The 15,973-nt window shown below is 33.8% G+C and overlaps 3 protein-coding genes across 4 annotated transcripts; 2 read left to right on the top strand and 1 right to left on the bottom strand.

Moving 5' to 3' along the window:
- LOC104726289 (ATPase 3, plasma membrane-type) lies at positions 3,647-9,220 on the top strand. Of its 2 annotated transcripts, XM_010445118.2 has the most exons (17): positions 3,647-3,675; positions 3,843-3,906; positions 4,883-5,002; positions 5,097-5,333; positions 5,425-6,186; positions 6,261-6,383; positions 6,478-6,582; positions 6,676-6,820; positions 6,903-7,067; positions 7,165-7,403; positions 7,503-7,535; positions 7,608-7,689; positions 7,773-7,933; positions 8,026-8,199; positions 8,298-8,480; positions 8,588-8,769; positions 8,856-8,949. In XM_010445118.2, exons 2-17 carry the CDS (start codon positions 3,862-3,864, stop codon positions 8,947-8,949), a joined length of 2,850 nt encoding a protein of 949 aa, XP_010443420.1. In that variant the 5' UTR covers positions 3,647-3,675; positions 3,843-3,861. The 2 variants fall into 2 exon arrangements, with proteins under 2 accessions (XP_010443420.1, XP_019088443.1); XM_019232898.1 differs by lacking the exon at positions 3,647-3,675 and having other exon boundaries at positions 3,862-3,906; positions 8,856-9,220.
- LOC104726288 lies at positions 9,607-10,921 on the top strand. The gene is made up of 3 exons (XM_010445117.2): positions 9,607-9,847; positions 9,931-10,101; positions 10,549-10,921. Exons 1-3 carry the CDS (start codon positions 9,690-9,692, stop codon positions 10,784-10,786), a joined length of 567 nt encoding a protein of 188 aa, XP_010443419.1. The 5' UTR covers positions 9,607-9,689; the 3' UTR covers positions 10,787-10,921.
- Positions 11,091-14,583, bottom strand: LOC104726287 (ras guanine nucleotide exchange factor Q-like). The gene is made up of 3 exons (XM_010445116.2): positions 14,114-14,583; positions 11,953-12,203; positions 11,091-11,704 (listed from the first exon to the last, which is right to left on the bottom strand). Exons 2-3 carry the CDS (start codon positions 12,199-12,201, stop codon positions 11,228-11,230), a joined length of 726 nt encoding a protein of 241 aa, XP_010443418.1. The 5' UTR covers positions 12,202-12,203; positions 14,114-14,583; the 3' UTR covers positions 11,091-11,227.

The raw sequence follows: 15,973 nt of genomic DNA, 5'->3' as shown, positions 1-15,973 counted from the left end.
AAAGTTATAACCTCAACTAATAGGACAAATATCAATTTTTGGGGCTTACTAAAGTATTGTTGGGTAAGCTTAGTAACATTCAATATCCTTTTACGCCATGCCTATATGAATTCCTTATACTCTCGTTGAGCCTTGAACTTTTTTATTTAAAGTCTATCTTCTTTAATGAAAACGAATTGACATGGTTACTTATGAGTTATGAATTCATACAACAAAATCAAGATAAAAATTGATTGTCAATTTATAAATTAAACTTATAACTTCTTCTCTATGATGCTATTTGCAAAAAAAAAAAAAATTACTAAACACGTTATTATATATTTATATTGGCCCTTTAAAAAAATCATACAATTTTGTAGTTTTAAATACATATTTTTGTGTATTACAATTTGAAATAAAACTTGATTTCTAGAGATATTTCAACTTATATAAAAAAGGACGTGAGAGAACAAGTGGGTTTGGTCGGTTGTTTCTTTACACTTTTGCAAAATTCTCTATCCATTCATATCTTCGACGAGATGCTAAAATCCCCCACTATTGTATTCCTTTTTTTCTTTTTTACAAACTGTGAAAGAAATAAAATTCCATAATACCGTGAATGTTTTTAAGATAAATTCATGTATATATAGTAGTTTTCTAAGATTTACTATACTACTATTGAGAATACGAACATGAATATCGCAATCAGCGTTGGTCCAACGATCTTCCAACAAGCACCTCTTGTATATGATTCGATTTCAACATTTACTCATCGCCTAGCGTTTATTTCTCCATATATTGTTTATTAGATTCTATTATCATGTGTTTTGTTTATCCTTTTTTATTTATTATTTATTATTATTATTATTATTATTATTATTATTATTATAGAACCTTGTTCGTTCAAGAAAATCTATTATCAACAAAACTGAATAGAAAATATAAATATAAAATAAAAATATTAAAGATGAAACGTAAATTTACCAAAAGAAAAAGTATACTAAAAGCCAAGGAGAGGATTGAAAGAAAGAAAGAGAAAAAAAGACCTCTTCACTATGTTTGGTTCGAATAAATTCGCTAGTCTTTCTTTCTGGCCACATGGTATGGTTATAATTATGCATCATCGATTTTCTACTCATGTTACGGTTGGCAATAACAAGATTACAAGTTTTAGTATACTGCTCATGTTGCATTGGCGATAACATGAGTAGAGATCATATAGGCTAAAGAAATTTCGAAGTGTGATTTTTGCACATCAGGTGGTAGCGAGTTGCTAGTTAACCATAAAATGACATAGGTTGGAATGTGGAAAACATGTTTGTTCATACACATATACAGTATACTGTATCGTTGAAAGCTGAAAAGTGTTTAATACATATCATACGGTTAAAGTATAATTTTTTAAAAACATTGAAATTGTGTATGTAGATTTAGAAAAGCCCAAGGAACTTTTTTGAGCAAAATAATGTAATATTCTAATTTTAAGACTTTTGAGTGTGTTTAGCAAAAAAAACTAATAACCTTTTTTTTTTGGGGCAAACTAATAACCTTTACGAAGCAAATTAAGATGCGTTTGCGACTGAGGTAGGTTCGTGGGACCTGGAGAGCATGAGATGCATCAAAGGCAAAGGCCAAAGAAACTACGTCACTTTGAGTGGATTGTGTACGTGAGAGGTTGTACGAACCATCATTTTACGTTACATATGTTGCAACGCTGCGTAATTCGTCCCCACTCCCCACAATCCAACTTATTATTTCTAAATCTTTTTCATAAAGATTATATGTTTTGTATCTAGATTAGTAGAAATGTAGATAACACCTACTTGAAAGAAAGATTACAGCTAAGGGATAAAGGTTAAAAGACTACTTACCAAACTATACATTATGGTAAAACGTTCCAAAATATCACTATAATATATGTTTACGCTATTTTCTCTACACATAGATTTGTATAAATCGATTGCGAAGAAAAAGATGATCTTATTATTGACACCGTTGACAAAAAAATAAATAAACGTATGTCATTTAAATTAGGGTGAATTAGTTCAGTAGCAAAAAAAAGAACTAACAAATAATATATCCATCTATTCAAAAAAATTAGAAAAGTAGAATAAGGGTAAGGCAAAATTATTATTTTGGGTTTTTTGGTTTAAGGATAGTGGTGGATAGGGATGAACGGCGGTGGTAGTGGACGGTGGTTCGGCAGTGAGACTGCGGTACTCCGGCGGCGGTCCGGCGATGGTCTGGCGGTTTTCCGGCGGTGGTCCGACGATTCTCTGCGATGGTCCAGCGGTTCTCCGGCGATGGTCCGGCGGTTTTCCGGCGGTTCTCCGACAGTAGTTCTTTGACGGTGGTCTGGCGGTGGTCTGGTGGTTCTCCGGCGGTGTCTGGCGGTGGTCTGGCGTTAGTAATTGGAGAAATCTAAACCTTAAAAGATAGTACATTGAGAACCCTAGTGGTGATGGTGGTGGCCACCGGATGGTTGTAGGAAGTGGGAAGTATGGTTTTAGGGGTGGGGTTGGCGGTGGTAGGGAGGTGGTAGGAGTTGGGGATGGTAGTGATAGCAAAGATAATATAGTATATATTATAGTTTAAATAGTGTATATTAGCTTTTTATGATTAGAATAGTTAGTTGTTGAATTATAATTTTTTTTGTTGGTTATAGAATATAATTCCTTTTTAAACTAATTTTTTTTTTTGGTTCTCTGGTACATGTCAGAAGAGCAAAACAATCTTTTTTTTTTGTCGTCAGAGCAAAGAAATTTTAACAAAAGCTTATTTGTTTTTCCTTTTACAGAAAGCTTTAAAAGCAATCTTATTTTTCAAGAATCAGTCTTCTGTAACAGCCACAGCTTAAGAATAGGCACGTGTCACGAGATTACTAGACCATCAACCTTTTTTTTACCATAGTTAGTAACAGAACCATCACCGTAAAATATGTCATCTATACCAGAAATTAACGCCGTTGCTCTTTCAAAATAAGGCAGTTTGATTTATTTTTTCCTGTTTTACAATATTTAGATTTGCATTATTATATCATGTATGTTGGAAGGTAAAAATTGCAACAATCTAAATATTATTTATTTTTTTCGAAAGAAATTTTCAATTCAATGTATAGTAATACTTATTTTATTTTATCTCAAGATAATTAAAACGATTAATGAGGATATTTGTTGGTTTATTATGACTATCTTGAAAGAAATTAAAATAATTTATGTAAAAAAAAAATCAAGAGAATATTAATGTTTTTTTAATCAAAGTAATAAGATTTTTTAAAATATTATTTTGTCAATTTAATAAGATTTATTTGACTACATAAGGAAGAAAACTTCATAATAAATCGAGAGAGATATTAATATGAACCGTAGGACATGATTAGACAAAAGTGTCCTCCTCAATGAAATTCAATAACAGAACGAGGACCTGGTCTCTCAGATAGTCATACTTAAAAAAATCTGACAGAATTTAATATATTAATGACATAAAAAAAAAAACAAGTCAAAGTGATAAATATTTAAAATGCCTAAATTATCTCTTTGACAAAGCGATAATAATCTTCAATTAACAAAAAAAAAAACGATAAATGTCAGAATAAAATAGAGGTGATATACGACGTCGGGTAAGGGAGATATGCATATAAATAGAGCGCGCCACCAAATAAGCCTAACGTAGTCCACCTTCACTCCGAAGAATCTGGTTCGTTTCAACTTTGATTTCTCTTTCTCTCTTTTTATTTTTTTATTTTTTCAAAGTTTGGAATATAGCTTCGTTATCGTTACTTTATTTGCTTGGTTCTTCCGCAGCTTTTGCGAATATAGTTTATAACGATTTTTGTATTTTTGTGTATGGTTTGACGACGCTAGGCGGCAGAAGAGAGGAAAGATGGCGAGTGGGCTCGAGGATATCGTGAACGAGAATATTGATCTGGTATGAACTTCTTCTCTTTACTCTTTGTTTAGTTTCGTTACGTTCGTTTTAGATTGTTAACGAGAGAAAAGTTTAGTTCTGTGTTATGTTTTTTACTTAACGATTCGATCTACTTAGGGTTCTACAAACATAATTCTCTTTACATCGATTAGATCATTGAACGTTTTGATTTCATGTTTAGCTTGAGTGTTTTTTTTTTTTTTTTGGTTTCATTTAGCGATGAGAAAAGAATCCATGACAAAAAAATAAAATTTTAATATTGATCTCAGATTTTGTTGGGTACCTTTTTGGCTTTTTCTTTATTTATTTTTTTCCTACTAGATTTTGCCATTGCACTAGTCTATACAAATCGCAGAATCACCAGAATATTTAGTTATAATTATGTTATTTAGTTACCAAATAAAGCGAAAAGTATTATTATTTTTTTAATAAAAGTACTCTTTTACTTTCACATGATTCTTTCTTAATGAGTTTACCTAATTTTGAGATTTTCTTAGATAAGTTTTAGTCAAAATATTGGGTGTTAATTAGTACGTTTTTTTGGAATTTTCATACTCACGGGAAATCGCATTATCAACCGTTTAATCACTTCCCTAGATAAATACTAAACTAGTAAACTCCAATCTTCAAAATCAGGACTCAATTTAAGATCCCATCTTATATTGACAGATTTGCCCCTATTTTTTATACGTTCCGTGCCATTGGGCCTTTAATTCAATTGGGCCTCTGAGACTTATTATCATACGCTAATTAAAAGATAATGGTCTTTTCATCTTCTAACTTAGAAATTTAGAAATCTGCATGCTGTTTANTTTTTTTTTTTTTTTTTTTTTTTTTTTTTTTTTTTTTTTTATTATTTTTTTTTTTTGTGTGTGTGTGTGTGGGGGTAAAAGGTTATTATACTGTTTGTGTAGAAGAAGATTAAATAATTTACACTTTTTGAGATCATTGAATCGTTATTGTGTTTATCTTGCAGGAGAAAATCCCAATTGAAGAAGTGTTCCAGCAGTTGAAATGTTCAAGAGAAGGTTTGTCTGGGGCAGAAGGAGAAAACAGACTCCAGATCTTTGGTCCCAACAAACTCGAGGAGAAGAAGGTAACAAAGCATGTTATGTAGTTTTGGTTTAAACATAGTTAAAAAGTCATAAGTCACTAACTGTGTTTTGTTGGTGTGTGTTTTCGTTTAACAGGAAAGCAAATTACTCAAGTTCTTGGGTTTTATGTGGAACCCTCTCTCTTGGGTCATGGAAGCAGCTGCAATTATGGCTATTGCTTTGGCTAATGGCGGTGGAAAGCCACCGGACTGGCAAGATTTTGTCGGTATTGTTTGTCTTTTGGTTATCAACTCAACCATCAGTTTCATCGAAGAAAACAATGCTGGAAATGCTGCTGCTGCTCTTATGGCTGGTCTTGCTCCCAAAACTAAGGTCTCTCTCTTCAAACTCCTATTTGTGTTTGATACAATCTTGAAGCTATATATAACCTCAAGGTTTTAATATTATTTGTTTTGTTACGCAGGTTCTAAGAGATGGCAAATGGTCAGAGCAAGAAGCTTCAATTCTTGTTCCTGGAGATATCGTGAGCATCAAGCTAGGTGACATCATTCCTGCTGATGCACGTCTTCTTGAAGGCGATGCTTTAAAAGTAGATCAGTCTGCTCTAACCGGTGAATCCCTTCCCGCAACGAAAGGTCCAGGAGAAGAAGTTTTCTCTGGTTCTACGTGCAAGCAAGGTGAGATTGAAGCGGTTGTGATTGCCACTGGAGTCCATACCTTCTTCGGTAAAGCGGCTCATCTTGTCGACAGCACAAACCAAGTTGGACATTTCCAGAAAGTTCTTACGGCGATTGGAAACTTCTGTATATGTTCCATAGCTGTTGGTATTGTGATTGAGCTCATTGTGATGTATCCGATCCAACGCAGACACTACAGAGACGGAATCGACAACCTTCTTGTTCTTTTGATTGGTGGGATCCCTATTGCAATGCCTACTGTCTTGTCTGTGACAATGGCTATTGGATCTCACAAGTTGTCTCAGCAAGGAGCTATCACAAAACGTATGACCGCTATTGAAGAGATGGCTGGTATGGATGTTCTGTGCAGCGATAAAACCGGGACTTTGACCTTGAACAAGCTTAGTGTTGACAAGAATCTGATTGAGGTTTGTGCTAGAGGCGTTGAGAAAGATGAGGTTTTGCTTTTTGCTGCTAGGGCTTCAAGAGTTGAGAATCAAGATGCTATTGATGCTGCTATGGTTGGAATGCTTGCTGATCCAAAAGAGGTATACATATAAAACTCTGTTTTTATTCTTGAAGAACACGGAATGTTCTGTTCTCATTTGTTGGTTTCTTTCAGGCAAGAGCTGGAATTAGAGAGATTCACTTCTTTCCATTCAATCCAGTTGATAAGCGAACCGCTTTGACGTATATCGATGGCAACGGAAACTGGCACCGAGTAAGCAAAGGAGCTCCCGAGCAGGTAACTAGAACTGATGGTTTCTTTGTACTTTAAGTTACTTGTTGTGTCTCTCTTTAATGATTAACCGAAAAAGCTAACTATATTATGATTTCAGATTCTTGATCTCTGCAACGCGAGACCTGATTTGAGGAAGAGAGTCCACTCTGCAATAGATAAGTACGCTGAGCGTGGACTCAGGTCCTTAGCTGTTGCAAGACAGGTGAGAAAATTTGTTTTACATCTTGTAACAAATTTAAAGGAAGAAACAATATGAAAAGAGTTGATGTGAAATGTTGTGTTTCTTTTGTATCAGACTGTACCTGAGAAAACAAAAGAAAGCTCTGGTAGTCCATGGGAGTTCGTTGGTGTGTTGCCTTTGTTTGATCCTCCAAGACATGATAGTGCAGAAACCATAAGAAGAGCTCTAGAACTTGGTGTCAACGTCAAGATGATTACTGGTTTACATCTAAAACATTACTATTTGCTTTGTGTGAAAACACTCTTAAATTTCTTACTTATGTTTCCATTGGTTTTAAATAGGTGATCAACTTGCTATTGCGAAAGAGACTGGACGTAGACTTGGAATGGGAACAAACATGTACCCATCCGCTTCTTTACTCGGTAACCACAAAGACGAAGCCATTGCTCACCTTCCTGTTGAGGAGTTGATTGAAAAAGCTGATGGCTTTGCTGGGGTCTTCCCAGGTTGGTTGAAGACCTTTTTCATATCTTGTTTCGAAACACAAACTTGCTCTTCTCTCTGTAACATTTGTCCTTTGTTTCTTTTACCAAATCCATTCAGAGCACAAATACGAAATTGTGAAGAAGTTGCAAGAAAAGAAGCATATCTGTGGTATGACAGGAGATGGTGTGAATGACGCTCCTGCGTTGAAGAAAGCTGACATAGGTATCGCTGTCGCTGATGCAACTGACGCTGCTAGAGGTGCTTCTGATATCGTCCTTACCGAGCCAGGTCTCAGTGTGATCATCAGCGCGGTTCTAACGAGTAGAGCCATCTTCCAGAGAATGAAGAACTACACAGTAAGCCATGTTCTCTTAATCTAAGCTTTATAACTTTCTTAGAACCTTTTCACCAGTATCACTTGTTCTGATTATGTTTTCTGATCTTATTTTAAACAGATTTATGCAGTCTCAATTACCATCCGTATTGTGGTAAGTAACCAATCTTGTATGCGTTCTTAAATATCATCTGTTCATAATCTCTTTCTTTGTGCCTTTTTACAGTTTGGTTTCATGCTCATTGCTCTGATATGGAAGTTCGACTTTTCACCATTCATGGTTTTGATCATTGCTATATTAAACGATGGTTAGTTTTCTTCTCTTTACAACAACTATTTCAATAGAAGGCTAACATAATTAACATCATTCATACTACGTACTACTCAACAGGAACTATTATGACAATCTCAAAGGACAGAGTCAAGCCTTCTCCTACACCAGATAGCTGGAAACTTAAAGAAATCTTCGCAACTGGCGTTGTTCTTGGAGGCTACATGGCTATAGTGACTGTTATTTTCTTCTGGGCTGCATACAAAACCGATTTCTTCCCGGTACATAACATATAAACAAATATCTCTTCACAATTACTTGTCACACAAGCATTAACTCTGTTTTTTGTTTTTTTTTGTTTGTGAATTTATAGAGAACGTTCCACGTGAAAGACATAAGAGGCAGCGACCATGAAATGATGTCAGCTTTATACTTGCAAGTCAGTATTGTGAGCCAAGCTCTTATCTTCGTCACTCGATCTAGAGGCTGGTCTTTTGCAGAACGTCCTGGATATCTCTTGCTAATTGCTTTCTGGGTAGCACAAGCGGTAAGCATTTAAACATGATACTGTTTCTTCTTCTTCTTCTTCTTCCTCTTTAATTCATTATAAACTCTCTTCAATGATTCATAAACTTGACCTTGTAGATTGCAACATTGATTGCGGTTTACGGGAGTTGGGAATTTGCAAGAATCAAAGGAATAGGATGGGGGTGGGCTGGAGTTATCTGGCTTTTCAGTATTGTCTTTTACTTTCCATTAGACATAATGAAGTTCGCAATCCGTTATATACTAGCCGGAACAGCCTGGAACAATCTCATTGACAACAAGGTACGTTTTGCTTTCTTAATTTACTCTTTTTGTACTCTGGTCCTTTCTTCTTCTAAAATGTGATTTCTAAGATCAAACAAAATCTCTCTGTAAAAAAAAAAAAACAGACTGCGTTTACCACTAAGCAAAACTATGGAATCGAGGAGAGAGAAGCACAATGGGCTCATGCGCAGAGGACATTACACGGTCTCCAGAACACTGAAACAGCCAACGTTCTCCCAGAGAAAGGTGGTTACAGGGAACTGTCCGAGATTGCAAATCAAGCCAAGAGACGAGCTGAGATCGCAAGGTAATGGATGACTTAAAAAAAGAAAAAAACTTATGTTCCTTATGAGTCAAGCTAACGTTAGGGCTTTTTGTGTGTTTGCTTTACAGGCTTAGGGAACTCCATACGCTTAAAGGACACGTAGAGTCAGTGGTGAAGCTAAAGGGACTTGACATCGAGACAGCTGGTCACTACACCGTTTAATAAAAGATCCGACTTAGTTTAACAAGAAGATGATCAAGGAAGAACAGGAAGAAGATCCTTTTGTTTAGCAGATGATAATGATGATGATTTTATAAGAGGAGAGAAATAAGTTTTTTTTGGTTAAGTATATGTGTGTTTTTAAGTTCATCTAAACTCCTGGGGTCTTTTTTTAATCTTCCTTCTTCATGATTTTAGACTTAATTATAACCATGTGTTTTCGTTTCCCATCTCTTGGAAAAAACAAAAGAGAAATACTATTTTAGGTTTTATACGTTTTCGTTATATAAAGTTCAATAGTAATTCAAGTTCAACAGTTGGGTTTGTTAATTTTCAACAAAAAAAAAATCTTTTTTAAAGTTTTGGATTGTTTCGTTTGAAGCAGCGGTTCACATGTTGCACAACGAAGGTTAAGTTGCATAATCGCATTAGAAAAAATCGAAGTTGTTGACTCGAGTATTCCAAATTAAACCAAGAGTACCGTATATTGCGGTTTGGTTAGATGACTAACCGGTTCGGTTATTTCTTCCGACCTATTTGATAACATAAACCGGATTTCTTAATCCGTGTGGATACATGTGTTCTTTAGTAAGCCACTAGTTGTTACCCACGTGGCAATCGTTTTATCACAAACTATGAGCTACAAAAACAAAAACCAAGAAGACGTGAAAGATCTTTAAGAACATAGAAGAAGAGCTTACTGGAACACCAAATCTCAGAGACCAAAACACAACAACAAAAAAATGTATCTCGCCGCTGTTGCTTCCTCACGACAGAGCTTTTCATCGAACACGTTCAGTTTCCGACACAGTTTTAAGCCTAGATCCAATATTAACCTCACTCGTCCCAACTCAATCTGTTGTAAGTCTCCAGACCACGACGACGAAACTGATTCTTCCAGGTAATTTATTTATTATTTTTAAAGAATTATTTGTTTCAAAATTCGGGTTTGCTCTTATTAGATTATGTTATTTAATCGATTAGGAAAAATGAGAATCAGTTGGCGAAATTGGCAATCGCGACGCTAGCGGTTGGCGTTTTGGCTTTGGGAAACGTTGGTGATGCGTTTGCGGCTAAGAGCGGTGGAAGAGTCGGCGGTCAAGCGTTTCGGTCTTCAGCTCCTCGCCCTCCTCCTAGAATTAACAACCGATCAAGGTAATTTATTATTTACTTTTTTNTTTTTTTTTTTTTTTTTTTTTAACTGAAGCTCTCAAGTCTCTAATCACGATTTTAACTTTTCAAATATATGATTTAAGTAAGAAAGACCTTAATTGTGAAATTCTTACTGAAAACAAAATCTTTAAAATTTTGCATGTAGATTCAAGATTTGTAGTTGGTAAAAATACTTTGAAGCATACAAAACTTAAATCGTTTAATTTCTCGTATAAAAATACTGTATTTGTTTATGTCATCTTTTTATCAATACAAGAGGCTTTATGCATGGGCTTTTTTAGCAGCCTCATATCCACACTAGCCCATTAGTAGAGACTTATATTTTATACTTTTACATTTCAAATTTATTAGTCAGTTATAAACGCAAACGAAAAAGATGATATAAATCAAAACCTTTTATATATCCCTAAAACAGTTTCCTTTTCACAGGACAAACATCTACGTGAATCCTCAGGTTGCACCACCTTTGATCGGTGGCTACGGATATGGTTACGGCGGTTACGGATGGTCACCGTTTTCCTTTTTTGCCCCTGGTCCTGCGGTGGCAGTTGGTGCTGGTGGTGGCTTCGACCTCCTACTTCTCTTCATGTTTTTTGGAGCCGCTTCAGCCGTGGCTAGAAACTTTTTCCGATCAAGAAATGATGAAGATGACGGAGATGACTATTAGAGGAGCGAAAAAAATAAATTAAAGAGAGAGGGTTATGTAATATGCTGAAATAACATAGTGAAATATACGATTTTGTGTATAAAACTTATAATGGACGAAGACGGTTTATAAACTTTGAGATTAGTACGTAATTAATTAGACCAATCTTAAAAATCACAAGAGTCAAATTAAAAACACCTCATAGCGCCCATTGAGTTCTTTCCATCTCAATGTATGACCTCATTGAGGTCCAGAAGCAAATGAATATAGATTCTTAAGCAACACATAATTTTATTTTTTCAATGGTTTATCAGTGCTAACGAAGAAAGATAATTTGAGCTAAATGTGAAATCAGTAAATCTGGTAGTAAGAACAATACTAAGAAATCAGATACAAGTAAACAAAAAATGAGAAGAAGGTGAAGAAGAAGAAGAAAAGAAAAGGTCAGTGAATTAACAAAAATCAAGAAGAGGTTCGGTTAATACTAAGTCCTTGAAAAAGCCAATGAGGTCTCTTCTTCTCTCGATCCAACGACGTCGTACTTGAGCTGCTCATAGGCGTGTTTGGTCCGCTACTTTCTTGGTTATTATTACTGTTATTATTATTGTTATTGCTCTGATTATTACAATTATCCGATGATGATCTCAACGACGTCGTCGACGAGTAGTCCATGTCCTTGTTCGTCGTCGTCGTCATAGTAGTTGATGAAGAAGACAATCCGATGCTCAGTGTCAATTCTAGTTCGCTCTCTTCGATATGATCCGTCGTCGTTTGTGTTGCTCTAACCACATTTTCGAGGTCTATGCCTGAACAACTTCCGGTTCTCTCTCTTGAACCGGTTTGGTCTTTGTTGTTGTCGACAGTCCAATATTGGCTTCTATGTTTGAGTTGATTCATCATCATTTTCTGTGTATTATATACTCTATGTAGCTCTCGTACCTGCGATTATCACTTTGTTATATGCATAGCTAGTTACCATCATCAACAAGTTAAAAATTGGTATGTTTCATGTGATAGTCTATATTGGTCCAAACCAGGCTGAAATTAACAAAATGAATGAAAATTCCAATTCCAAGATGATCCATTACTAGATTTACTTTTTTAGTTTGGTTACTTTGAAACAATTATAAAACACCAAAACCACCAAATCCATATAAATGATGCATATATATGCAAGTATAACGTACCTGTTGCTTAAAAGTATCTTCTTGAGCTTGCATTGTATGTCTGATCGATTCAGCATTTTGCTTTTCAAGAAACCTATCCATTGACCTAATAATAGAAACGCCTCCTTGCTCCTCTTCTTTGTCGTCAGTCAACGTATCCTTTGACGATTTTCCTCGACCATTAACGCCAAAACTGATGAAACCACTGCGATCAACACTCTTTAAGCCAAGGGGGTTCGTCCTAATTCGCTCACCCGTCTTTGTTCCCATGCCTGAAACGTAGATTCACACAACTTCATAACCATTTGATAGTTGATAAACACATAAAAAGGAACCCTAATACACTTAGATTGTATATATGTGATTGTGTGTGTATACATGTGATATGATCCTGATGGAGTAATCGTCAGAAGCCACTAGTTTTTGAAGTGAAGGGTTTGTAGACAAAAGAAGGTTGACTAGTGGGACACACTTTTATATTTGACTAGATTCTCTCTCATGGTGTTTTGTCTCAAAGCCAAAGTATTAAAAAAAAACGAATCAAAATGTCTTTCTGATTACCAAACCAATGGATAGAACATGTTATACACCACAAATTATTGGTATTCATTTTTGAAATTTGTTGTTAGTGATCATAGAAGTAGAAGATCTACCCATTTTTGAATTGAAAATGACTAAACAATTTTTTTGTTTATTTATGTCAATTGAATTTTGTTTGTTTGTTACCTTATTTACTCATTCCAAACAAAAATAAGTGATATAATTCATACGTTATTTCAAATGTAATATTATAAACTTTGAAGTTTGAACAAATAATACATTTAAACCAAGCTGCATACTTCACATGTCAGTATCTAAGTAGTGCCATCATGAATAACATTAGACACGGCTTGTCCTACCAATAAGTTAATCGTACAATACTTGTTTCTTTAATGAAAACTGATTTTCCATTTATTTACTTGCATGACCAATGCAAAAATTTCTAATTATTATTTGTTGTATAGTACTCATTATTATCTATAAAAAAAACGTGATGTGAAAATATAACTTTACGGAATAAGTTATTCATATATAATATTTTAGATTTTAAAATTGGTAAAACAATTGGTGTGATATAGTACAATAATATCATTTTCACTACTAAAGTTTAAAATAGAATGATTAGCGTTGTGAAATNAAAAAAAAAAAAAAAAAAAAAAAAAAAAAAAAAAAAAAAAGTGGTGAAGATTTCAAAGGACGAAAAAAAAAGCAAGTTGTTGATATTTTTGTTTTCCTTTTCTTTTTTTTGGATAAGCATGAGTTTTTAGAATATGAAAAAAAATGATTAAATATAAAATAGATAGAGACATGGGAAAAAAAAGGGAACAAAAAACACTAGTCGAGCTTTCAATTTAATATCAACAAATAGGAATTTTTACTATGTAGTCTAGATTGATGATCATACCAGAAGACTGTATTATCACCTAAGTTTTTGTCTATTTAAATAAAATAATAGGAATTTATAGCCAGAATGTAATATATATAGATTGGTCACAGTCACATCGTTCATTATGTTCTAGTATTCATGTGAAGAGGACTGTATCACCTAAATTTCCACTTAACCTTGTTTGCTGGGATGTTTTTAAAAAATTTGTCTACACATAAATCATATAAACAAATAATATTTTTATATGACACATGTACTTATAGCTAGTAGCTACTTACATTACATGTATACACACGCTTCCAAGGACATGAAGACATGAGAAGATCATGTCTATGTATCTATATTTGTAGAGAACCAAATCAGATACCCAATAGGATAAGACAAGAACAATAATTTGGCTAAAAGATAACGACGATTCATGTTATAAATAATAATACTATATATGTATGTGTATACATGCGCACGCAAGTATATGTAAACAAAATATCTATATCGCTATCACAATTTGATTGTTAACTATATTCTTCTTCACGGAGGTATTGAAAAGTTAAGCCAACTTGAGAGCCCAATGTATGACCTTTTTTTCGTACACGGACATAAATACAGAATCTGATTCATTACAGTTGGTATATTGATTCATGGACATACAAAAAACACACACATACATATATAGCAACCCTTTCTATATATAGTTCATCACCTTTATCCAGTGAATCAGAAAAACACCCATAGAAATAAAATTTATATAGAAATTACCTGAAAAGAAGAGTGGCCAAGCTGTGATTCTCTCCAAAGAAGCTCATTGATCACATGTTCTATGCTCATGCCACAAAACTCACATAAGACTCACACTTTCCTTAACTACTATATATGCTTTATCTACCAACTTGCTCCAAAGCATAACAGAAAAAAATAATCCAAAAGCTGAGAGATTACTACAGAATTTTTTCAACAATCAGTATTGGAATAAAAGCTCTGTGGAAGAAGAGATAGAGAGATACAGAGAGAGAGGGGGAGAGGGAGAGAGAATGAGAGATGGATAATGGGAATTCACAGCTAAGGAAATGCTTAAACTAAATAAGGATTAATAAACAAATAATATATAAAGATGGAAGTTAAATAGTTTTAAAAGGCTAAATTTTGACAGGCTGGTGATATTTGTGAAGGAAGGAGGCAAGGAAAAAGCTGAGAGTTTTCATATGCTTAGCTTTTTTATGTCCATCTAATTGTTCTCTCTCTAACAGACAGACAAAACAATAACTGCATTTTTATATAAATATATTGTGGATTTACTAATAATATGTATTTTTTATATAAATATTGTGTATTTTATACATATGCCACTATGTGAAATAAGCGAAATCTTTACCATGTTGTAGTTTTAACTCAAAGATAGATAAGTTATCATGTTAAGAGTGTACATATATTAAGGTATTATTGATAACATGTTAAATCCTAAGTCTTATGAAAGTAGATTCTGTATATTATGTATGTATATATTATTTTTTAATATAAGTAAGTGGGAGTGTGAGATAATTGGATGTGTTGATATAATATAAAATTGAGAAGATCAAGAGGATTTGGACAAATGATGAACAAAAAAAATGTGATTTTTTAGCCGATTTATTCCAGACAAGTCCTCACTGGACATGATCAAGATATGCATGTAACCATATTAAAAAAGTATTATATTAACAACCAATTGAAGACAAAGCTTCTATCTTTTTATGTTACAAAATAATGGCGTTTTTGTTTTCTGTATAATTTTTAGAAATTCAAATGATTCCCCCTTTCTACACATAATTCTTTATATCAATATGTATATTAAAACGTATATATTCATCATCATCATCATCATCATCATCATCATCCGTACTGGGTGTTATCCAACCATACCCAAAAATCCCATGATTATCGATTTTATCTGACACCAAGTTTCATAGTTAGATCCTCTTATAGTACTATATCACTTGTTATAGCAATTTTATATACTGATTGACTGAATAACAATTTAATTTAGACTTTGTCGTTTTCAAAACTGAATTGGGTGAAACAACAGCAAATACGTTTATAGGTTGGTGATAAATTTGCGTCCACAAAGATATGCACGTCATGTTGCATACAATTTAAGACTGATCGGTAACCGATATGAGTCGTCCTTAGATTACCAAATAGTGATCTAAATTATTAACCGTTAACAACTTAAAGTTGATATTTAAAAATGATTCGTTTTAATTTTGTTTTAAATGTTATATATGGCCAATGATAAAAGAGGAATAAAATTCCAAATTATATAACAACCTTCTTAAAAGAAATTGTCAGCACATGATTTAAGTGGCATTTTAAAGTTTTATAATAACTGGAAGAAATATTTATATATATGTATTTGTAATGTTGCTTGTCTTCTACTTGTTTCGTTTTCTCCTCTCAAAGAAATCTGGTGCTAACATGGGGCTTCGACTACGCACCGACGTATCGTAATTATGCTTGAAATAGTATACAATATTACTAATATATGTTTTTGTCTCATGCTCACCAATACATTATAGTATACGGCTAAACGAGTAACGATGCTAAAATATGTTTTAAGCGAAACCTAATTAATAGCAATCGGAT

Source organism: Camelina sativa, chromosome 11, assembly GCF_000633955.1.
Source record: "Camelina sativa cultivar DH55 chromosome 11, Cs, whole genome shotgun sequence".
NCBI lineage: Eukaryota > Viridiplantae > Streptophyta > Magnoliopsida > Brassicales > Brassicaceae > Camelina > Camelina sativa.
This window is presented reverse-complemented; position numbering and strand designations above follow the sequence as displayed.